At 44.7% G+C, this 25868-nt stretch overlaps 1 protein-coding gene across 7 annotated transcripts in view; it reads right to left on the bottom strand.

Moving 5' to 3' along the window:
• BPTF (bromodomain PHD finger transcription factor) overlaps positions 1-11112 on the bottom strand; it is a 144162-nt gene extending 133050 nt beyond the window's left edge. For all 7 annotated transcript variants that reach the window (XM_040640381.1, XM_040640380.1, XM_040640379.1 and 4 more), the window contains exon 1: positions 10479-11112. In XM_040640381.1, the coding sequence (XP_040496315.1) occupies positions 10479-11112 (634 nt within the window). The remainder of the gene's footprint in view (positions 1-10478) is intronic.
• Positions 11113-25868: the final 14756 nt, after the last annotated feature.

Raw genomic sequence — 25868 nt, 5'->3', positions numbered from 1 at the left:
CAAGAAGAGAACTGAACAAATTTGGGAAAAAATGAGCAAATAATAGAAAAAAAATTCGCAGGACTATAGAACACAAATCTCCGTATTAAAAGGGCCACCGAGGGGCACCTGGCTGGCTCCGTTGGTGCAACGTGAGACTCCTGATATCGGGGTTGTGAGTCTGAGCACCACGAGCAGCACTGAGTTTACTTAAAATTTATTTATTTTTTTAAAGATTTTATTTATTTATTTATTTGACAGAGAGTGGAGAGGGGACACAAGTTGGGGGAAGGGAGAGGGACAAGCAGGCTTCCTGCTGAGCAGGGAGCCCAACTCAGAGCTCGATCCCAGATTGGGACCTAAGCCAAAGGCAGACGCTTAATGACTGAGCCATCCAGTCTCCCCTACCTAAAAGGTTACAAAAATTTTTTAGTTAGCAAAAAGGGCAGGAGCCACCAAGCACGCAGCACAATGAATGAAAAAAAGAGCCACATTAAAGGATATGGTGTCACTGCCAAATTTTACAATACTGGAGACCATAAAAAGAGCCTAAATGCTTTAGAAAAGAAAAAAAAAACTGAAGGAAGTAATCAGAATGGTCCTAAACTTCTCAAGTGCAACACTAGATGCTAGAACACAATAAAGCCAATCTTTACATAGTTATGATCATATAACCAATCCCCCAACATTTATCCAAAAATCATGCTATAACGAGAGGATAAGGAAAAAGTAAGAGTAATTATGATAGGGCTAACTCTTCATCTACCATTAACAAAGTCAAAAGAGAAATGTCTAAAACTGATAAACCAAATATAAGCATATTATTTAAAAATACTGTGGTAAATGCCAAGGGGAGAAAAAAAAACAACCATAAGAACTGCAAGCCACTGCCTCTAGAGAGGTCTCGGGCAGAAAGAGGTATATCAGGGGCGCCTGGGTGGCTCAGTCGTTAAGCGTCTACCTTCGGCTCAGGGCATGATCCCAGCGATCTGGGATCAAGCCCCGCATCAGGTTCCTTCGCTGGTAGCCTGCTTCTTCCTCTCCCACTCCCCCTGCTTGTGTTCCCTCTCTTGCTGGCTGTGTCTCTCTGTGTCAAATAAATAAATAAAATCTTAAAAAAAAAAAAGAGGTATATCAGGGAAGTGCTTTTGTTCACTATGAGCCTTTAATACAATTTTAATTTGTTACCTATGTTCATGTACTACCTTGATAAAGACAATGATAGGTGAAAATTTTGCTATATATCAAGCAAAACCAATTTGTTTAATATAATCCTAGTTGAACCTTTAAAAAAAAAGATTTATTTATTTGAGAGAGAGAGCACACACACACGCCAAGTGGGGAGAGGGAGACAGAATCCCCAAGCAGACTCCCCAGTGAGCACAGAGCCAGATGTGGGGCTCGATCCCAGGACCCTGAGATCATGACCTGAGCCAAAACCAAGAGCCAGACGCTCAACCAACTGAGCTGCCCAGGCACCCCTAGTTGTACCTTTTTAAAAATCCATAGGTAAAAACATGTTATAGGAAATGGTATAAAAACATCGCCAGGAGTTATCTTTGGTTGGTGAGATTACAGATTTCCATTTTCATCTTTGTATTATGAGTATTTTCCCCAAAGAGTAAATCTGCACTATTTTTATAATTTTTCATCACGGTTCTTAAAAACAACTTAAAAACAGATGAGCTTTCCAGGGAAGGAGGGAGACAGGGAGAGGGCCATGTACAGGTAGGTTTGAAAACCTGGAATACTAGTGTTGAACAGGGAAAGAAAGACAGCACGAACTACCAAGCGTTAGAAGTGTCATGAGTGCTTTCTCTGCTCTAATTTACCACTGTGAATAACTGAAGTAAATATATTATTTACCATAGCTCTGGAATGAGTTAGATGGTAGCCAAACTAAATTTTTTAAATGGGTAAGTTAAATATTTAATATTTCTTTTAAAGGGGGAAAATAAAACTCTGTTTTAATGCATATTTTTACTTAAATGTGGTCCTCAAAATATATTTATATTTTATAAGTCAAATGACTTTTTTTTTTTTTTTGAAGAAGGCTCCATGCCCAGCATGGAACCCAATGTGGGGTTTGAACTCATGACTCTGAGATCAAGACCTGAGTTGAGAACAAGAGCAGAACGCTTAACCAACTGAGCCACGCAGGCGCCCCTAGATGACATTTTCTCACTATACTTGAAGTAAGGTCCCTGTATCTTCATACATTCTCCATCTTCAGGGGAGATTCCCCTGGGAATCCTGGGATCAAGAGTCCTGGGATCAAGTCCTACATCGAGGGGCACGTGGGTGGCTCAGTCGTTAAGCATCTGCCTTCAGCTCAGGGCGTGATCCCAGGTCCTTGGGATCGAGCCCCGCATCGGGCTCCCTCCTCCACTGGGAGCCTGCTTCTTCCTCTCCCACTACACCTGCTTGTGTTCCCTCTCTCGCTGGCTGTCTCTCTCTCTCTGTCAAATAAATAAAATTTACAAAAAAAAAAAAAAAGAAGTCCAGCATCAGGCTCCTTGCTCAGCGGGGAGCCTGCTTCTTCCTTTCCCTCTGCCCACCACTCCCCCTGCTTGTGCTCTCCCTCTCTCTCTCAAATAAATTAAAAAAAAAAAAATCATCATCATCTCCATCTTCAGTTCAAGAGCAAATCAACAGATAGTAACAGCTAATAGTTGTTAAATCTTTACCACATGCCAGGTACTGTTCTAAGCATTTCATGTATATTAACCATTTAACCCTCATGACACCTTGAATTGAGTGCTAAGATATCTCCAGTTTACAAATGTGGGGCTCGATCCCAGGACCCCAGGATCATGACTTGAGCCAAAGGCAGATGATTAACTGACTGAGCCACCCAGGCGGCCCAAGAACTGTTTTAAAACTATTGTAAAAAAGTCTAAATAAAATGATTTTATTAAAAATGTATTGGGGGTGGAGGGAACCCACTGTATTTGTGGGGCACCTGGCCGGCTCAGTCAGAAAAGCATGTGACTCTTGGTCTCAGGGTTGTGAGTTCAAGCCCCACACTAGGTGTAGAGATTATTTAAATAACTTTAAAAACAATAATAATAAAATAAAACTGTACTTGTAATGATCCAGCAATTCTACTCCTAGGATATACCCGTGAGAAATGAAAACATATTGTCCAGACCAAAACCCATACACAAATGTTGACAGCAGCATTATTCATAATAGCCAAAAAATGGAAACAGTTCAAATATCCATCAACCGATGAATGGGTAAACAAAATGTGGTATATCCATATAATGGAATATTACTCAAGCATAGTACTGATATATGTGCTACAACATGCATGAGCCTTGAAAACATTATGCTAAGTGAAAGAAACCACATATTGTATCATTCCACTTACATGAAATGTCCAGAAGAGACAAACCAACAGATAATGAAAGTAGTGGTTGCCAATGAATGGCAAAAGGGGAGGGAGAGAACAGGGAGTGACCTATGGGTATGGGTTTTGGGGGGAGGGGAGCATGATTAAAAAATGATCTGAAATTAGGGAGTAGTAATGGTTGCACAATTCTGTGAATATATCAAAAACCACTGAATTATACACTTCACAAAAGGGTGAATTTTATAGTATGTATATTTCAATTAAGCTATTTTTTTTAAGATTTTATTTATTTATTTGACAGAGACAGAACAGGCAGAGGGAGCTGCAGGCAAAGCGAGAGGGAGAAGCAGGTACCCCGCTGAGCAGTGAGCCCAATATGGGCCTAAATCCCAGGACCCTGAGCTGAAGTCAGATGCTTTATCGACTGAGCCACCCAGACCCCCCACAATAATGCTATTTTTAAAATGGAATTATTAAATATTGCTTGAGAATTATTTAGCTATTTATTTATTTTTTAAGTAGGCTCAATGCCCAGGGTGGAGCCCAACATGGAGCTTGAACTCAGGACCCTGAGATCAAGACCTGAGCTGAGATTGAGAGTCACACTTAACCGACAGAGCCACCCAGGTGCCACTCGGCACTTCAGATGTCCAATAAATGTGCTATTACTTTTACTATTTTTAAAAATTATTCAGCAGTCAAAACATAATATTTGAGTAATATAAATATCTAGAAAAATGTAAAATAACCTGATATATACCAATAGACAAAACATAATTACATTTAGTTATATGCATTTTCATTCTTTCCGTATGATTTGACTTTCCATCCTTTTTTTTTTTTTTTAAGCAGGCTCCACACCCAGCATGGAGCCCAACGCGGGGCTTGTACTCATAGCCCTGAGATCAAGATCTGCGCTGAAATTAAGAGTTGGACCCTTAATGAAGTGAACCACCGCATTTTACTTTCCATCTGTCAAAGTGCATTGTGCAGGAGCGCCTGGCTAGCTCAGCTGGTGGTGCAACTCTTGATCACAGCTTGTGAGTTTGAGTCCCATGCTGGGTATAGAGATTACTCAAAAAAATAAAATCTTGAAGTGCATTTTGCAAGTTTAAGTTTGTTTTGTTTTAAGCAATCTTCTGCCTCCTGAGGGTCATCATTTTAAAGAACTGAAAGCATGAAAAAATTAGAACGAGTGTCAGTGCTAAACTAGCGCTCAATGATGAAGCTGAGGCCGTAAGAGCTATGCAGGCACTCAGGGGCGCCTGGGGGGCTCAGTCGGTGAAGCGTCTGCCTTTGGCTCAGGTCACGATCCCAGGGTCCAGGGACTGAGCCCTGTGTCGGACTCCCTTGCTCAGTGGGGAGTCTGCTTCTTCCTCTTCCCCTGCCGTTTCCCCTGCTTATGTGCACACGCTTTCTCTCTCTCTCTCTCTAATAAATAAAATCTTTAAAAAAAAAGCGGTATTCAAAGAGAAAAAAGACCAAGGAGAGCAACAGTATTCTGGGAAGACTTCTGGAAAGATGCCTCCTGGGAAGTGGAATTCGAGTTTAGCTAAGGACCAAGAAGGGAGGAATCTATTCAATGCAAAGAAGGCATCTGCTAGGATTGGCTCCTGTCCATGTCACCCAGATTATCATAGTCCCTCACCACAACCACCACCTTCTCATCCCCTACACGCCCCCTCCAAGGATCTGCAGTCACAGGGAGGACACAGGGTACTGAGGTGGAAAGGAGAATCTAACACAAGAAATCAGAGTTCCTGGCCTCAACATCACCAGTGCTGCTGTGCAAACACATTTCAATACACAGCTCCATTCCCAAATATACACCAGAAAAGATGAACACGAACTGTACACAAGACTACTCACTACTGCATAACTCAGACGCATCTCTTTACCACTCACAGATCATGTTGCCCAACTTTTTAGTAACTCTTCGGGGCCCTCACTTTCTTTCTTCCCATTCTTATATTTAACCTCTTCAGATACAGATACCTGAAAACAGATCTCACTCATTTCCCTTATAATCCTGAATTCCTAATGGGTATGGGTTTTGGGGGGGTGCTACCATTCCTACGGAGGCGTATGTGATGCATTCTTCTCTCCATCTACATAAACTTCTGATGTTGTCGAGGTCTGGGGAACCTGAAGTGCCTCCTTTTCTTTTTTTTTTAAGATTTTATTTAATTATTTGACAGAGAGAGAGAGAGAGGGGGGGGGGGCACAAGCAGGGGGAACAGCAGAGGGAGAGAGAGAAGCAGGTTCCCCGCCGAGCAGGGAGCCCGATGCGAGGCTGGATCCCACGACCCTGGGATCATGACCTGAGCCGAAGGCAGACGCTTAAGCGTCTGAGCCACCCAGGTGCCCCCTGAAGTACCTCCTGAATTGATTTGCCATTCGGCGCTTCAAAACCCATCCAGATACCCACTAGCTATCTCATCTTCTTCCAATCCATCCTGCAGAACAGAAGCTATGCTAAACTTGCTAACATCCCACTGAAATCATATTCCACTTGTTCCCCAATCTTCTGATTGATCACCAATACCCACAAATGAAATTGATTTGAAATAGATGGGGGGGGGCCTACAGAAATCACCTCCTCTAATAATCCTCTCAATTTGGGGGGAATGAGCTGGCTGCAACAGTGGCTTAACAGTATCTCCGTGATTTGATTTGGTTTTGTTTCATTCTCCTGCACGTTGCTGATGGAATACTGCATATCCCTTGGGTGTTGCAAGAGTAAAAAATAAAGAACACTGATCTAGCCCAATATTCAGCCTACAGATGAGAGGCAGAAAGTTATAGCCTGGTTCTCCAGATACTGCCCAACAACAGACCTTTATAGCTTATTTCTTATTCACACGCTCAGGCTCTTGCTAAACCAGGACACTTAAGACTGCCCACACCTTAAAATCGGTGCCTTAGGGGCACCTGGCTGGAGGCCAGGTTGGCGGGGCATTGGACTCTTGATCTCAGGGTTGTGGGTTCAAGCACCACACTAGGTGTAGAGATTACTTAAGAAGTAAAATCTTAAAAAAAAAAAACAAAAAACCAGTGCCTCGGTTCATGCTGCCCCCTCCCTTGATCTATCCATCCTCACCTTGCACATGCCCATCCAAGAAGCATATACCCACACCAACTCCCCCAAAGAGGGTACAAACTTCCCCTTCTCTAAATCCCTACTGCACTTTCACTTGTAGCAATCCGGAATTATACAAATACCAAAAAGACACTTGGTTCACACTGGTGGGAATAAGTACTGCCGAACTAGTAACAAATTCTGCTTCAGATACATCTACAGTTCATTCATGGCATCTATGCCACTGCTCTCCTCTGTCATAATCCTTAGAGAACATAAATCACTAACTCTCCCGGGAAAACATCAGGGCTTTGGCTTTCTGAAGTCATCAAAGGTTCCAAATTCCAAAATTCAGCTAAGTATAATACCTCAGAAGTCCAACACACGTTAAATGCAAAAACTACCCAGTTTCAAGCATGGTTTATTTTTATTTAGCTAATGCTCGATTTCAAGATACTGTCAGAACACCAAACACCTATTCAAAACAGATTTTCTATGTGTTCTTTCTCAATGCGTTGACAATATATGTCACAAAACCAGGTGCCTGGGTGGCTCAGTCGATTAAGTGTCCAGCTCTTGGTTTCGGCTCAGGTCATGATCTCAGGGTCCTGGGATCCAGTCCCATGACTGGCTCGAAGCTCAGTGTGGAATCTGCTTGAGATTTTCTCCCTCTCCCTCTGCCTCTGCCCCTTCCCCAGTTCATACATGCGCATGCACTCTCTCCCTCAAATAAATAAATAAAATCTAAAAATTATGTCATAAAGGGGCACCTGGGTGTCTCAGTCAGTTAAGCGCCTGCCTTCAGCTCAGATCATGATCTCAGGGTCCTGGGATCAAGCCCTAGTCAGGCTCTCTGCTCAGCAGGAGTGTGCTGCTCCCTCTCCCTCTCAAATAAATAAATAAAATCTTTTAAAAAAATACATCGTTAAACCTATAGGGTGAAATAACTCTATATTAAACAAAAATAAATAAAAGCCTTTTTCAGCCAAATGCTTTTAGCTGAAGCAAAACCAGATGATTTCAATTTTGAATTAATAAACTGTCATTTCTATTGTATTATTTGTCATGTGAATATCTTACACACCCATTTAAAATTCTTCTCCATAAAAGGAAAACATTTAATCTCCAATGAAAATACTTTTTAAAATCTATGATTTTTAGGGGTGCCTGGCTGGCTCAGTTGGAGAAGCGTGTGACTCTTGATCTCGGGGTCATGAGGTTGAGCCCCACAATGGGTGTAAAGATTACTAAAAAAATAAACTTTAAAAAAAAACCTATGATTTTAGAAAAGTAAGCTCAAAGAATCAACCAACATCTCTGCATCATCAACAGTCCATATTACCTGCAAACCTTACTCAACAGACGACTAGACTAAGGAATAATTTCTTACGGTAGGAATTTAATGCTAGTACTTAAAGCCAACAGTAGTACTGCCTACAAAAATTAATCAAATTGTTCTAAATTCCCAGTAAAGTATAATCCCTTTTTAGCCTTGACGGTACAGGATTCAAATCCACCAATCATATCTTTTTCTGTGCTCCTGGGATATCAGTCCCAGACGTTTTTTTCTCCCGAAGCATTCACACATATACACATGTACCTGACAGCCTTCTCCCTAGCCTTTATTGTCTGGAAATACAAACAATAAAACCAATGAAACTGGTGCTTAGCCTCAACAACTCACTGTCATGCACTGTTACTCATTCTAGCCAAGTGGACATATTCTCAAAGTTAACACAAAATGCACGATCCCTTTCACCATAATCTTGAGGAATAATGTGTTTCAAAAAGTAAAACATCCAACAAGTTAACACCACATCCAATAAAGAAAGGAGAATGCCTGGCAAGTAATACGAAAGAGAAGCTTCAAACACACCAGCTCTGCTACTAAAACAGTCGCTGGTCAAACTATCAAAATCTAATTACATCAATTTTTAGTTTCCCAAATCCAAAATATTTAGGAGCTAGGGCACCCACTGCAGAATTATCAAAACTTCATCTATTACAAGCTCTCACCTAACAATCATTTATCCAACTAATCTTTGATGAGCAGCTGCTACGTGCAAGACACTGTACCAGGAACTGCAGGAGATATAAGATTAACATAAAGATATATAATCCTTAATTTCATATAAAGATAGGACAAGTATACACAAGGTATCTACAATTTCATTAATAAAAACAAAATGTCATGGAAGTACATAAATACACAAATATTTTTTTAAAAGAAGGAAACCTAAACACAAATTGTAATGTAACTCAGCAAATACACAGCTAACAATCCTAAGTATTATTTGCTAGTCCCTCAAAGAGGTTAAAGTTAGCTGAACTGCCCTGCCAAAATGCCTCAGCTCTGTCTAGCCCGAAAAAACTTCTCTGATAGTGTAATTCAGTCTCTATGGGTCTTTCAATTCTGGTTAGAAAGAACCACATATGATTTCTTAAGGTAAAAACTATTACTATAAAAGATATTAAGTTGGCTCAGAAATGAAAAGTGGTGTACAGTTAGTTCCTTCTACACACAAGACATAAATACTTGACACTTGATTCATTCCCTTCACTCTCCTGCCAGCGTCCCCTCCTCCCCGACCAGGAGAAGGCAGGCAGATATTGTCAGGCAAAAGAAAATTACCTTTTGCATTTGCTGTTAGGACAACCTAAATGAGTCTTCATCTGGCTTAATACTCATACTCCCCCATAAGTAGTTAAGCATTTATAAAAAACAGAAACATCTAAATTTAACCCATTATACTACCCTCGTCTCTATTAAAAACAAGTGACACACCTTAATTACTTTTTTAAGATCCTATTTCCTCATAAACTTCACTTTGTAAATGCTCTTAAAACTGGAATCTAATTTAGTTAATCCAGATTAACAAAAATATAAAGGAAAAATCCTGTAGGTTATTGCTACAAGTTACTTCAACCCACCCCCCCCAATTTAGTAATCTGCAACTACGTATTTAATACAAAGCAGCAATTGTGTGTTTAAAAAAAAAAAAGGCATCTCAGCACCAGCCTAGAGAAACTTTCTGTGAGAAAATAGGAGAAAAATCACTCTGGAGAAATTCATTACAGATCCAGAGAAGACTTTTATCCTTAGAAACAGAATCAAGAAAAAAAGTCATTTTGTAATAAATCCCCATGTACTTCTGTCGTGTGACTAAGAAGTTGGTCCAAAAGTTCACCTTCAGCAATTATGTCTGCATGATCAACTATACATCTTCTGCAACAGGTGACACGAAACTGCATTTCTCAGGCGAAGCAAAGGGATCCAACTAGTTAAGATGCACGTTGCTGCAGTTTCTTACTTTCTTTTTTTTTTTTTTTGGATTTTACCAAAATGATTTGGAATCGAATGAATTGCCAAATTTGTTTTGGTTTTGTTTGATTTTCTACTTTGCTTTTTAATCAGCCATTTACCAGCAACTGTTGCACGAGCCCATTAGCACTCAAGAATAAAAACAAACACACAGGACCAGATAAGGCTCCCCTACTAACCCAACTGATCCATTTCCTTAACACAATTTTAAAACCACACTGCTAGGGGTGTGAAGAGAAGGATGTTTTTGCGTGTGTTTGTGTGCCACAATCTGTCTAAATCCTCAATTCCCTTTTAAGGAACATATATATAATAAAAATCTAAAAGAAACCACATTAGAAATGCAAAGAGGTTTGCAAAACAAGAGGCTTCTTTCATTCCAAAAACCAAACCAAAACAAGGGGCGAAAAATGAATGCAATGGATATGTGTGTGCCAAAGTTTCAATCCTGCCCGGTGGAGACACTGCACTGGCACAAATTTTGAAGAGGAAAAAGAGGGGGTTGGGGGGAGAGAAAGAGAGAGCGAGTGTGTGGCCTGCAAACTGCAACAATGCAATCTCCATTTTGAACAATGCGCCTCTTTCCTCTTGTAAATCTAGTTTTTTGCCACTTGATGTGCCGTCGCGTTTCCCCTCTGTTTGGGGGGGAGGTGGGGGTGGGGGGAGACCAGAGAGGGAGTGAGCAAGGGGGGAGGGCAAAGGAGGTGGGGAAGGAGTCTGCAGCAACTGGGCTGGGTGGGTACCTGGAGTGCTGCTATAGGTGCTATGGCTCCTGAAGCTGCTTTCCGTGCAGTAACTGGCGTCGTCGTCGTCGTCTTCCATCTCCTCCGGATAATCGGAATCATCGTCGTCCTCCTCCATCTCATCCTCCTCGTCGTCCTCGGAATCTTGGGTCTCTTCGGCGTCGCCGTCCTCCTCCTCCTCCTCCTCCTCCTCGGAGACCATGTCCTCCTCCTCCTCCTCCTCCTCCTCGCTCTCGTGGTCATCGTACACCACTTTGTTGACGGCCCTCCGGGCCGGGGTGGTCCGGGCCAGGTGGCCGCCGCCGCCCCCGCCCCCCGTCCTGCCGCCCCCGCCTCCTCGCCCCCCCCGGCCCGGGGCGCTGGTGCTGGGGGGGGCCGGCGGCGGCGGCGGCGGCGGCGGCGGCTTCCTCCGGCTACTGCTGCCCCCCCTGGGCGAGCTCAGCCGCGTCTTGGGCGCCACCTCAGCCTGGGCGGCGGCCCACCTGCCCCGGCTGCTGCCGCGGTGCCGCGAGCGGAGCCCCCCGATGGGTCCGGACGTGGGCGGAGGCGGCGGCGGCGGCGGCGGGGCCGGGGTGCAGCGCTCCGCAGCGGGAGCCGCGGGCTGCTTGGGCGGCCTGCCCCGCCGGCCCCTCATGTCGGAGCCGAGGCGGGGGGAGAAGGGAAAGCGGAGGGGGGAGGGGCGGGCGGAGGGGTGGCGGTGGGGGGCGCCGGGGCCGGGTGGGGAGGCCCGCGGGGCCGGGCGGGAGGGGCCCGGCCGGCGGAAGCGGGTGGAGGGAGAAGGCTCAATCCGAATTGCTGGGGCCCCACTCCGGATCGCCTTCAGCCGCCATCTTGTTTCTTCCCTCTCGCTCGGTGACTGGGGGAACCGACAGCGGCCGCAGGCCCGGAGCGCGGTCACGTGAGCTGCGCCGCCGACGAGCCTGGGACGGAGCGAGACCGCGCGGCGGCCGCTAGGGGGAGCGCGGGAGCGCCGGGTCGGGGGCGGGGAGCCCGGGGCGCCTCCGCGCGGCGCGGCTGGACCGCGGATGCAGGCGGCGCGGGGGAGAGGGGCGCTCTGCTCCCGCGGGCCACAGGCCTGAGGAGACAGCTGCTTCCGCGGAGCTTCCGCTGATCCCGGACTCGGCAGGTCATCCCTCCCGCGTCTCCTCTTCCCCGGCTCGAAGAGGAGGTCAGGAGCAGCCCCATACTGGTCCCCCGCCCGCCCCCTTGGGGGAAACTGATGCTGAAAGAGTCGGAGGATGTCGCGCAGGGGGACCGCCTGCACCAGCGCGGGAGGGAAATTAACTGGGGCCGGGGAGACGAGCTCCCAGAAATGTGAAACTCCGAAGGATTGGTTCTAGAGAGTCCTAAAATTGATCCCAATGACAACTGCTCAGGGGCTGTGCCAGGAACCACACCCTGGGCTGCCAGACCCCGAGGGAAAGTCACTCTGAGACTCACTGGATAAAATGCCCATCCGAAAAGCCTCAGAGAAAACCCAGAACGCACCTGCATTCCCATCCTCCTCCACCTTTCTCAGTGTCCCAGTTAGAAACTCTACCACCTCAGCAAGAACTTTCCCAGTTTCTCAGAAGCAGTAGGATGACTTCCTAAAATCTACTTCGAAATGTTGTTTGTGTTATCTTATGGGGAAATAATTTTAATTTCTTTACCTGACAAGTCACCAGGTCTCAGTTCAGCCCAGCGAAGGAATTATGATGATGAAATGTCAGGCACCGCCAGACCAAATCAGGTATTCCAACTCACAGGGGTCAAGGTCAGCTTGAGATTCGAGAAAAGTTTTATAAACATATTAATATTTATCGAATATGTGACAACTAAAAAGTGATTTAAAGAAAGACAGTAAGCAGGATTCTGTACACCGAGTGGCTTATTACAATCTAGTTAGAAGGATAGAACGCAAGTGAAATGAAAATGAAAATACAAGCATTAATTGCCAAGTAAACTCAGTATAATCTGATTGCATCAAGAGTGGCAAATGTACATGCCTTCAAGGACCATGTAAGTAAGGAAAGTAAATAAAGTGGGCAAGGTGAAGACTGACAAATGGAAGGGCCTGTGTTTTGCTTAGGGAGGGCAGACGTGGGAATATGGGTGTAAAATAGCCAGATCTTCAAATTCTTCAAGAGAAGGTGGAAATGTGCATTTCACATGAAATCTCTTGGTTTTTATATGGCAACCACGAGGATTTAAAAAAACAAACTAGGGGCGCCTGGGTGGCTCAGTTGTTGAGCGTCTGCCTTCGGCTCAGGGCGTGATCCTGGTGTTCTGGGATGGAGCCCCACGTCAGGCTCCTCTGCTAGGAGCCTGCTTCTTCCTCTCCCACTCCCCCTGCTTGTGTTCTCTCTCTCTCTGGCCGTCTCTATCTCTGTCAAATGAATAAATAAAATCTTTAAAAATAATAATAAAAAAAATAAAAATAAAAAAACAAACTAAACTTCAGATCAGTCCAAATAAATGCAATTCAGTTACAGCCCAGAGTCTACAAGTTTGCAACCTGTATCCTGCACTACGTACAGGACAGTATTCTGGGGCACCTGTCTGGCTCAGTTGGTGGAGCAAGCGACTCCTGATCTCTGGGTTGTGAGTTCGACCCCATGTTGAATGTAGAGATTGCTTAAAAATAAAATCTTTACAGAAAAAAAAATCCTTTTTAAAAAATTTTTAAAAATCAAAGCACAGGGCGCCTGGGTGGCTCAGTCGGTTAAGTGTCTGCCTTCAGCTCAGGTCATGATCCCAGGGTCCTGGGATCGAGTCCGGCATTGGGCTCTCTCTGCTCAGCGGGGAGCCTGCTTCTACCTCTCTTCTCTGCTCATGCTCTCTGTCGCTATCTCGGTCTTTCTCAAATAAATAAATAAAATCTTTTAAAAAAATAAAAGCACAGAGTTCTATATACCATGGGGAATACAAAGATACTGGTGACAGCCTCTAGAGTTTGCAAGCTAGTAGTGGAGGAAGACATTTTATAAAAAATAAAAATTAAAAAAAAACCCCAATAGATGGCACGAAGAGAAGTGTGTGTGTGTTTATATGTAAGCTCTATGCCCAATGTGGGGCTTGAACTCACAACCTTGAGATCAAGAGTCGCATGCTCTATCAACTGAGCCAGCCGGGCACCCGAGGGAGATATCTTTGTATTACTTGGAGTTTTTAGTTGCAAGCAACAGAAACTGACTCTGGCTCATTGAAACAGAAAAGAGAAAGAAACAGACACCTCCAGAAATGCTGGGTCCGAGTATAAGTGGAATCCAAGCTCTTTAGCTGTTGTTTTCCAGCTGCTTCAGTAGCTGTCTTCCACGGGCCATTCCACTACAAAGCCAGCTGCTTCCAGTTGTTGGGGTCCACAGTAGGGCTAGTGAATCTAATAGGATAGCCAGTTTCTTCACTCCTTTCACTGTAAAGTTAGTTCCTTAGTCAGATGCTGTTATGGACCCAATATTTGCATACCCACAAAATTCATATGTTGAAGCCTTACCTCCCAATGTGATATCAGGAGATGGGGCCTTAGGTAATTAGGATTAGATGAGGTCATGAGGGTGAAGCTCTCAGGAATAGGATTAGTGCCCTTATAAAGTCATGAGAGAGCTTCCTTCCCGTTTCTGCTCCCCATCATGTGAGTACATAATGAGAAGTCAAAAAGTCTCCAACCCAGAAGAGGTCTCTCACCAGAACCTAACACGCTGGCATCCTGATCTCAGACTTCCACGTTCCAGAACTCTGAGAAATAAATTTCTGTTGTTTAAAAGCCACCCAGGCTATGGTAATTTGTTCTAACACCCCAAACTGACTAACACAGGTGCCATGATGTATGTATAAGATACTGTGATGGCGAGGGGCGCCTGGATGGCTCAGTCGGTAAGCGTCTGACTTGGGCTCAGGTCATGATCTCGGGGTCCTGAGATTAAGTCCCATGTCAGGCTCTGTGCTCAGCATGGAGTCTGTGTCTCCTTCTGCCTCTGCCCCTCCCCACGCTCATCCTCTCTTTCTCTCTCAAATAAATAAACAAAATCTTAATAAAAAAAAAAAAGAAGAAGATACTGTGGTGGCGAATAAGGTCTTCATTAAACCTATGTAGGAGGATGGTGATGGTAAAAGCATCACTGGTGGGAAAAACAAATCCAAATTCGGGAGCCTGGGTGGCTCAGACGGTTGGGAGTCTGCCTTCGGCTCAGGTTGCAATCTCCAGTTCCTGGGATCGAGTCCTGCGTTGACCTTCCAGCTCAGCGAGGAGTCTGCTTCTCGTTCTCCCTCTGCCTCTCCACCTGCTTGTGCACTCTCTCTCTCTCTCATGAATAAAATCTTAAAAAAAAAAAAGCAAATCCAAATTCAGTATAAATCTCTTCCCAAAGAGATTGACTCACTGCATCCACCATGATAAAAAGAATCCATTATAATGATTCCTTCAAAAACGGTCACCCAGCAATAGCAATAGCCAGGTCAGCCTCTCCTTGGAGAAGCCCACGCTGAGCTTATGATCCCAATAAACTGGCACTGGCTTGACTAGGGAAGGAGCTTGAGCTACATCCACAAGGTAGGTCTTCTTGTCCCATAACTTAGAGCTTCTTTTGCAGAGGGGGCATTTTGGTAAGTATTCATATAGGACACAAATAGTCCCACTTTCTCGTTCTGCTCTGAGAGGTTCATCTATGTCCTCTCTCCCAAATCTTGTCACCAACCTAAGTCCCTGACCACTTGGCCCATGAACTGGTAATAGAGTCTTTCTCAAGGCAAAGAGAACCGTAAGAATACAACTCAAAACCTCTACCCACTGGGAGACTTCCTTTTGCCATTGTCCTTTCAAGAACATTTGCAAGTGCAACTATAACAGCCCCTCCCTGCTGATGCCATTTGTAAACCAAGCTCAAATGTCCTCCTTAGTCACCTGGTCATGCGAGCTTTCCATGAGGCTGTGGCTGTGAATTGAGGGAGGGATGGTAGTAAAACGTGAGGAAACATACTGCGAGTCACATGGTTGTGTCTTCTCCGAGAAATGCTCAGGCCTGCTCTTATATAGTCCACGTCCTCTTGAGGCACAGGGCACTACCGGGCACTTTATGGCCAAGTGGGACAGATACTCAGTTAATAAGCCACATAGGTCACGTGGTCACTGGTACTCCATGGCCAGGCTGTCGATCTTGACAGGGCCCAGGAGAAATTTCAGAACAGTTTCTAAAAAGGAGAATAGTTGTTAGCCAAAGAGAGCAAAGCTTTCCTCCAGAACCATAAACACAACAGAGGGATGCTCTTTTGGCCACAGGCTCTGTACAGCATCCCAGCACATGGCTGCGCAGAGAGCACCGGCAGATCCCCTGGGTCATGGGGACCACTGAGCAGAAATCCTTGCACTGTAGCCGGCCCCTGATAAAGAACCTACTCCCACTCTGTGCTGTTGCTTAATGTTAGCAAGCTTTCGGGTCATTTGGAAAATGCGTGAAAGCAGCATATATACAAATGTGGTATACATTTGCATATATGTAGTCTTGTAAATCTGAGAGAGCTGCCAAGTATCCGGCACTGTTGGAAGAAAGCACCACACCCCACAGTCAAACTTCTCACATCCATTATATGTTAGATGGCTACTGCCATTCACCCTTCTAAAGACTTGCCTTTAATTCCAGGTGACACATATCTTGAATTATTTTGCCATGAGTTGCTGTGGGGTTTTTAAATCTCAAACCTCAATATTAGACACGTGTTCTCCACCATCCACCTCAAAAGACTATACAGGCACAGACCACCCTCAGCCCATTTCCCTGCGAGTCTACAGCCTACAACCAGCCTGGTTCTGGTTTCTTATCAGTTGGGTTATTGGTTGTAAGCAACAGAAACCAGCACTGCCTGCTCTAAGCTCACGGAATCTTTGCGAGCGCCCAAGAACCAGCTTCTGATTCCTCAGCCAGGAAGTGCTACAAAATTAGGCTCCTAATCCGGTGAAGACAGCATGGCTGTCGCTGCCTGGCACGAGGCCCGGCTTGTCCTGATAATGCACCAACACGAGGCGCTGGGCCCTGCTCCACAGCCCCGCTAGCTTCCAGCTCCAAGGCTGGGGTGTCTGTGCCTGAGCGCAGAGTCTAGTCGCTGGGGAGGCCAGGATGGCAGCACCTGGGTTTCACTCCCGTCATGTGGAGGGTTCCTCCAACCTGGGAGGGGACAGAGGTGGAGTGAGAGATGACACACAGAGAAAGAAGTCAACATGAGTTGACTTGGACTGGAGTGACTCAGAGAGTGACGGATCACAGACCCGCAGTTAAGACTCAGAAAGTCAGCATAGGAGCTGGTTTAGGAAGGAAGTGATTAGCTCTGTGACCTTAGCTCTCTCAACCCTGATGCAGCCCCAGGTTCCTCACAAATTAGTGGAGGGGGCTGGGTAGATCTGTACTTTCCAACACATTAAAATTAGAGCATCTAATGGAAACTAGAGGACAGGGGCGCGTGGCGGGCTCAGTTGATAAAGTGTCCAGCTCTTGATTTCGGCTCAGGTCATGATCTCAAAGTCGTGAGAGCCAGCCATGTTGGGCTCCTTGCTGGGTGTGGAACTTGCTTAGGATTCTCTCTCTCCCTCTACCCCTCCCCTCACCACTCACGTGCATGCTCACACTCTCTCTCTCTAAAAAAAAGAAAGTAAGAAAGAAAGAAAGAAAGAAAGAAGAAAAAAAAGACTTTCCAGAATCTAAGACTGAAAAAAAAATTACCATGATTAAAAAAAAAAAAAAAAAGAGGGGCGCCTGGGTGGCTCAGTCAGTTAAGCATCTGCCTTCAGCTCAGGTCATGATCCCGGGGTCCTAAGATCAAACCCCTCATTGGGCTCCCTGCTCAGCAGGGAGCCTGCTTCTCCTTCTCCCTCTGCCTGCTACCCTGAGGAAACTGTTTGTGATTTCTCTCTGTCAATAAATAAATAAAATCTTTTAAATAAATAAAATTTTTATTTTATTTATCTTTTTAAAAGAAATTTATTTATTTATTGAGAGAGATAGTAAAAGATAGAGCATAAGTAGGGGGAGAGAAAGAAGCAGACTTCCCGCTGAGCAAGGAGCCTGACGTGGGGCTCGATCCCAGGACCCTGGGATCATGACCTCAGCCAAAGGCAGCCACTTAACCTACTGAGCCACACAGTGCCCCAGCTTTTCTTTATTAAATGAGAAACTTGAACTCGAATCCTGGTACCTAACTTTATATTCTCAGCTTTGTGTTTTAAATAGCTCATGCAATTCCTGATCCAGACTCTTTAGCAGTGATCTCTTTAAATGACAAGAAACTCTGTGCAGCAGTAGGTGATAAAAAAAAAAAAAAAATTGAAAGAACTTTTATAACCACTGGAACATTTACAACAGTAGAAATTATATTTAAGTTATATTTAAAGCTCTTTCTTTTCTTTCATTGACAAATGTGCTTATAAAATTTCTTGTGGATTTTAGATCCAAACATTTTCATAGCTAGTAATTCAAAATAATGATGAGGTTCTAATTTGCAGAACACACAGGCATTTTGAGAATGGTCACCTCACAGCCTGGACATTACGTGTGGCACACCGGTCACAGACAAATTTTCTGACATAAAAGTATGCAAAGGCAGAGTTTCTGAGCGGCGTGCACCAGAACCTCCAGCCCCCCCGCCCCGTCCAAACGCGCACGCGCACACACACACTCACTCATAGCTCCCGCTCCACTGCATTGCTCCTCATGATCCTCGCGCACCCGGGACACAGACCCCGCCAGCATCTTTACGCAGGCAGTGACGTGCCCTGCATCTGACTGCCAATGGTGGCCTTTTGCTCACTATCAGACCCCACTCTCTTAGGGCCATCAGAGGATGAGGCCATAGTGGACAGAGGTAAAAGGTCCAGAGGCCCCAGCCTCGCTGGGGGCTGCGAGGATGACCATCTGTACCTGCCCAGATCTCATTCGCTGTGTGCTGGTGTGTGTCATAGCTCCCTGGTTTGGCAGGTCTGGATTAGGTCATCCCTAGGGTTCCTTCCACGCTAATGTTGACAATTGTGATCCTGCCATGTTTCATCTTAGGCAGGCTGAATTTGGCTTATTGGTGGGGAAACAAAGCAAAAATGTCCAGGAGACCGTTTGAAATGGGGACTGAAGCTCTGCAGAAATGGATGCTAGAGGAGCAATTTGAGAACCAGCCTCTTTGAGATGAAAATGGCGGCCATGTGGATAAATGAAACAATCATGGAAGAGGGGCACCTGAGTGGCGCAGTCGGTTGAGCGGTCTGCTCTTGGTTTTGGCTCAAGTTATGATCTCAGGGTCCTGGAATCGAGCCCTGAGTCAGGCTCCACACTCAGCGTGACGTTTGCTTCAGGATTCTCGCTCTCCCTGTGCCCCTCCCCCTGCTCACTTGTGCGCGAGCACTCTCTCTCTCTCTCTCTCTCAAATAAATAAATGAACCTGAAAAAAAAAAAAACTGTCATGGAAGAGAGTGCAGAGAGAAAAGTGTACCTCATACAGAACTTAGGGAATCACTTACATTTCAGGAACTGGAGAGAAGTCCAGAGAAAGATCAGACAGTAGTAACACTGGCTCTGGGGTAAGACACAGTCAAATGGAAACCAACAGCTGATTGTGGAAACTGTGCCCCAAAGCTGCAAACCTCAAATCCTACTTTTCCTCCTATCTCTTTAGCCACTCTTCTCATTTCTTTTGTGGACATGTGTTCCCCTACTTATTGGCTCAGATGTCATGATTTTCAAGCTTTTGTCCTACTTACAAAGCTCCTAGATCCTCCAGTCACTCCATGGTTTGAGCTGCCCTCATGAGTTCCTGTTCCCCAGACCAGCATCTCTTGTCCAGACCCGCGCTCTGATCACTTGTTTCCCAAGCAACCTTTCGATTTGTTGTCTCACTTCCCTGGGACCAAGGATAAAAGCCCCCTGAATTCAAGCCTGAATATTTGGCTCGCCCCATCCTCTGTGCAATCCACCAGTCTTTATTTTACGAGGAACACAGCCTGGCTCCAGCTGAGGAAACAAACCCCATTTGGGGACCTAAAGACTTTGCAAATTTCGGAGTCCCCTACACAGTGAGATAAGGTGGCCAATTTATCCCAGTTCGCTAAGGACTTTCCCAGTGTGGGCACTAAAAGGCTGGCATCCCAGGAAATGTCTCAACTCCAGGCAAACCAGATGGTTGGTCACCCTATAGGGAGGTGTCTTTTGTGAGGTTGGCAAGAGCAAACACCTGGAAAAAGAGTAGCTATGCCTATCAAGTACCTACATTTTGAATATTGGGGTGGTGGGACGAGGAGCAAATACATTCTAGCTACTCCCTAGGGCCCCTAGGGCCTTTGCAGAGGTCTGCAGTAGCAGGTGGGGGCACTGAGGCGGAGAAATTTGAGTACAAGGTGAATGTAGCCTCATTTAAACCCACAGGCTGGAGAGGCCCAGGGACTTTGGGGATGTATTTACATAGCCAAGATGACACCATATACACCATTTTGTCCAGTGCATTGCATCTACGACTGTACAATACATTCTCACAATTTAATGGTTTCAGAATGTTCCATCAAGAGGTTTTTGCTTGCTTCAAAATTTTTCCTGTTATAAACAACAACTTTTTCCTATTCACAACTTTGTACTAAAAGCTTTTTTTTTTTTAAAAGATTTTATTTATTTATTTGAGAGAGAGAGAAAGAGCACGAGCAGGGAGGGGGCAGAGGGAGAGGGGCAGAGAGAAGCAGAATCCCCCCTGGGCAGGAAGCCCAATGCGGGGGTCGATCTCAGGACTCGGGGATCATGACCTGAGCCAAAGGCAGACGCTTAACGGACTGATCCACCCAGGCGCCCCCGTGCTAAAAGCATTTTTTCCCTGTATTTAAACTGTTTATCAGGGCGGCTGGCTGGCTCAGTTGGTAGAACATGCAACTCTTGATCTTGGGATCATGAATTTGAGCCCCGCATTGGGGGTAGAGTTACTCAAAAAACAAATTAAAATTGTTTATCGACAGTAATTTAAATGTATCATTGATTAAGTATATACATTATGAAATGTTATCTCATTTAATCCTCACAGCACTGCTCTGGACTAGGTATTATTTCCCCTAGGTAGAAACGAGATCCCAGGGGTTACAGAATTTGCCAAGGTCACATAGCTAGTGCGTGGAGCCAGGATTTGAAACCAACACACCATATATAGTTTAAATGTGTTGATGGTGAATTTTTATTTGTTCAGAGCCTCATCGTCTCTTGCCTACATTTGCTCTACTGAGCCTCCCTCGAGCCTTACATATGCATCTCTTTATTTTATTATTATTTTTTTTTTTTTGAGAGAGAGCATGACTGGGAGGGTGGGGGAAGGGGACAGAAGGAGAGGAAGAGAGAGAATCTTAAGCAGGCTCCGTGCTCAGCACGGAGTCCGATGCAGGGCTGGATCTCCTGACCCTGAGATCATCAACCGTCAGATGCTTAACTGACTGAGCCCCCCAGGCGCCCTGCATCTCCTTATTTTCGATTACGTGTTGTGCAAGTGATCATGTGTGCCTCTCTTTTGCACTTTTCCCACTGTGTTGTATTTGCTTGTTCACACATCTGTTCAGCCTGCAAGTGGAGAAAGCCCCTTGAGGGTAGAACTGCTCCTCATTCATTCCCTTCCAGCAGATCCAGCATGATGGAGACTCAAGAGAGATTGTTGTTGAGTGTGCAAAAAGAGACATCGATTGATCGCTTGAGAGTGAAGGGAAGGACTATTTCAGGGTTGAAGGGACTGGAACAGCTTGATGCGTGAGGGCTGACAGTCTTGTACGTGCTCAGAGAAGGTGGTATCATTGGGGGAAAGGACTTGACCCAGGCAGACAAGCTATCCTGGCCTGTGGGAATGGGGGAAGCCAACATAGGGGGCTGGGAATGTCCTTGGGGCGCCTTCACTTACTCAGTAACTATCTATTAAGCACCTACTATATGCAGGTAGTACATACAATGCTACTTCGGATAGGGTGAGGAGGGAGGGCTTCTGTGAAAAGATGACATTCTAACTCAAATCTGAACATAGAAACCATCTATGTGAAAATCTGGGGAAGAACATTCTGGACATAGTGGACCCAGCATATTTGGGAGACAATAAGAAGACTAAGTGTATTGGGGCAACTCTGTGGTTCTGGGCAGGTTTCTTTTCTTTTCTTTTCTTTTTTTTTTTTAAAGATTTTATTTATTTATTTGACAGAGATAGAGACAGCCAGCGAGAGAGGGAACACAAGCAGGAGGAGTGGGAGAGGAAGAAGCAGGCTCATAGCAGAGGAGCCTGATGTGGGGCTCGATCCCATAACGCCAGGATCACGCCCTGAGCCAAAGGCAGATGCTTAACCGCTGTGCCACCCAGGCGCCCCCTAGGCAGGTTTCTTAACCTCTGTTTCATCATATGAGAAATGGGAATGATTATAGTATCCACCTCATTGGGTTGTTATGAGTATTAAATAAGAGAATGCACAGAAGGAGCCCAGTACAGTGCCTGAAACTCAGCCGACACTTAATAAAGTTTAGTGATAATGACACTGTCATGAATTTTTATTATTTATTATTTTATTAATAGGAGAACACTGAAAACTGTGTGGAAAGTAACACAGAACAGCCCAATGTTACTATTCAGGCCTCAGTACCTGCCTGGCTCGGTTGGTTAAGCGTCCAACTCTTGATTCTGGCTCAGGTTATGATCTCAGGGTCTTGAAACCAAGCCCCACCTCAGGCTCTGTGCTCACTGGGGATTCTGCTTCTCTCCTTCTCCCCCGTACCTCCCCCCCAACTTGCTCTTTCTCTCTCTGTCTCTTTCAAATAAATAAATAAGCCTCAAAAAATAAATGAACAAACAAAAAATGCAAAGAGTAAAAGGGTACCTGGGTGGCTCAGTCAGTTAGGCGTCTGACTTTGGCTCAGGTTGTGATCTCAGCGTCCTGGGATCGAGCCCCACATTGGGCTCCACACTCAGTGGGGAGTCTGTTTCTCCCTCTGCACCTCCCCCTGCTAGTGCTCTCTCTCTCTCCTAAATAAATAAATAAATAAAATATTTTAAAATTTTAAAAAAGAATACTCAGGCTTCAGGTGTGGATTCAGCCCTGGGACAATCACATAGGAGCCTCACCTGCCTCATTTGTTCCCTCTCTGAGCCTTAGTTTTCTCAGCTGCAAAACAAAAGTAAAAATAGTACTTAGGATTATTTTAAGGCTTAAATGAAAAACACACAGAAAGCGTGTAACACAGAGCCTGGTATCATGGGAAATTCTCAAAAAGTTTCTCTTTTGATTATTGTCTTTGAAGTACCTGGAGATTAAAGCCCAACACTCCCCCTCCCCCAGGAAGAACACTTTACCTCATGTCAGCCTGGAGCCCGTCTCTGACTTCCCCTGTAACTGTTAGCTGGGGGAACAATCCATTTGCAGCACAGAAACTTAGATGTGTTTTGTTCTTTACATCCAAGCGTGTATCAGCAATGCACTTCTTGTGGAAAATAACTATTTTACTAATTATACAAGAAAAGAATTAGTAGACTCTCCTGATTTCAAAAACTAAAACATCATGGGGCACCTGGCTGGCTCAGGCGGTAGGGTGCGCAACTCTTGATCTTGGGGATGTGAGTTCGAGTCCCATGTTAGGCATAGAGCTTACTTTAAAAAAATTAATACATTATAAAATTCTGATTAAACCACAATGAGGCTATGTCACATCCACCAGGATAGTTGTAATTTAAGAAAAAAGGAGGGGGAGGGGCGTCTGGGTGGCTCAGAAGGTTAAGCATCTGCCTTCTGCTCGGGTCATGATCTCGGGGTCCTGGGATCAAGCCCTTCATTGGGCTCCCTGTTCAGTGGGGAGTCTGCTTCTCCCTCTCCCCTTGTCCCTCCCCCCACTCACGCACGTGCTCTCTCTCTCTTTCTCTGTCAAATAGATAAATAAAATCTTTAAAAAAAGAAAAAGAAAAGAAAAGAAAGGAGAGGGGATAACGAGTGTTGGTAAATACAGGGAAATTGGAACCCTTACGTATTTTTGTATAAAATGGTGCAGCAATGTTGAAACCACTTGGGTAATTTCATAAAAGGTTCAACATGACTTACCATATGATGCAACAGTTGTTCTCCTAGGTACACAGCCAAGAGAATTGAAAATTTACGTTCATGCAAAAACTTGTTACACAGATGTTCACGGTAGCATTACAATTGCCAGAAGGTGAAAACAACCCAATGTCCATCAACTAATGAATGGGTAATTTAAATGTAGTATAGCCATACGATGCAATATTATTCGGTCTTTAAAGAGAAGGAAATTATGATGCAGGCTACAACATGGATGGACTTTGAAGACATTATGCCAAGTGAAATGAGCAGACACAAAAGGACAAATTATGTATGGTTCTGCTTATATGACTTCTCTAGAGTAGTCAAATCCATCGAGACAGGAAGTAGAGGGGTGGTTGCCAGGGACTGGGGGGGAATGGGGAGCTAGTGTTTCAACGGGTATGGAGTTCCATTTGTGGAAGATGAAGAAGTTCTGGAGATGGATGGTGGTGATGGCTGCACAACAGTGCAAATGTACTGAATGCCACTGAATTGTATACTTTATTTTTTTTTTAAGATTTTATTTTTAAGTAATCTCTACACCCAACATGGGGCTCGAACTCACAGCCCTGAGATCAAGAGTCACGTGCTGCACCAACTGGCAGTACCCTGAACTGGGTACTTTAAAATGCCTAAAATGAGGGGCGCCTGGGTGGCTTAGTGGGTTAGGCATCCAACACTGGATTTTGGCTCAGATCATGATCTCAGGGCCATGAGATCAAGCCCCGAGTCAGGCTGTGTGCTCAGTGGGGAGTCTGCTTGAGATTCTCTCTGTCTCTCTGTCTCTCTGCTCCTCCCCACCATGCTCTCTCTCTAAAATTAATAAATAAATCTTTAAAAATAAGTAAAATTTCTAAAATGCTATATGAATTTTATATTATGTATAGTTCTCCACGATTAGAAAAACTTATGCTTAGTGAAAGAGGCCAATCACTAAAAGCCACATATTACATGATTGCATTTACATGAAATGTCCACAATAGGCAAATTCATAGAAACAGAAAGTAGACGAGTGGTTGTCGGGAAATGAGAGAGGGGAGAATGGGGGAGTGACTGCCAGTGGTCACGAGGCTTCTTTTTGGGGGTGCTGAAAATGTTCTGGAACCAGATAGTGGTGATGTGGGGATGGCCGCACAACCTTTTGACTACACTAAAACCCACTGAATTGTACACTTATTTAAAAGGGTGAACTTTATGGTATGTGAATTATAGCAATAAAAATTAGTAAGAAAAATCATAAGTGGTGTAAGCAATGGAGAAAAAATCATAAATATATCTTAACTCGTCCTTTTTTTTTTTTTAATTACTTTTTTGAGTGACCTCTATACCCAGAGTAAGGCTCAAACTTACGACCCTGAGATCAAGGGTTGCATGCTCCGCTGACAGAGCCCGCCAGCCACCATGACTTCAGCCTTCTTTAATAAGTTCTTCTCATCCTTTCAGCAATAAAGTTACCCTCAGCTGATAGGGTTTTTGTTTTTGTTTTTGTTTTTGTTTTAAGTAAACTCTACCCCGAACGTGGGGCTTGAACTTGCCACCCAGAGATCAAGAGTCACATGTTCTACTAAGACAGCCAGGCTCCCCTGATACTATTATCCATTAGTAAGGTTTCTAGTCCCTTTTCTAACATTTAGAGACAGACAGACAGACACAGACACAGAGAGACGGAGAAAAATACGCAAGGTGATTGGTGGGTTTTTCTTTGTGATTTTTATACTTTCCCAATTTTTTTCTTTTACTGTGTCTGTGTTTCCACACCTTCCTTCCCCCGCCCCCCGCCCCTGCCATGGGCTTTCTTTCTGTCTCATTTGGATCCTGCTTCCATGACCTAGTTTTGTCTTTAATCAAATCTTCAGGAACCAGTTCATCACCATTAGAAATGATCTAACCAGCTTTATCTTGATCGTTGTTAAAAATCCTTTTTTATTTTTGGATAACGCAATCACAAAGTGAAGACTGTCACCATTCCTTTCGGCCAGTAAAAGACAACGCTTCTGAATGAAATATGAAAAGAACACATGCCAGCAGGTTTACCTTGACGGTAAAAATGACCGCGGCGGAAAGCGGCGCCCGCCAGACGGTTCTAGATTCGCCGTGCGCTCTGAGAGCCGTGGAAAATGTATCGCCCGGCATCTTGATAAGGAAATCAATTACTTACCTCATTCTGAGTGAAGGGAATGAAAAGATTAGAAAAAAAAAAAATAACCCAAAGGGCAAGAATAAAACAAACTGGGAAGAGACGCACATTTCAAGCTCGTAGGGCTTTGCCTGGAAATAGTCTTGGGCTCCAACTATTGATGGTGATTTCTATCCCTTCATTCCCGAGTCCTCCGAAGCCACCGGGAACA

Source organism: Ursus maritimus, unplaced genomic scaffold (assembly GCF_017311325.1).
Source record: "Ursus maritimus isolate PB19 unplaced genomic scaffold, ASM1731132v1 scaffold_24, whole genome shotgun sequence".
NCBI lineage: Eukaryota > Metazoa > Chordata > Mammalia > Carnivora > Ursidae > Ursus > Ursus maritimus.
Note: the sequence above shows the minus strand (reverse complement) of the source record. Positions and strands in the feature narration are given on the sequence as shown.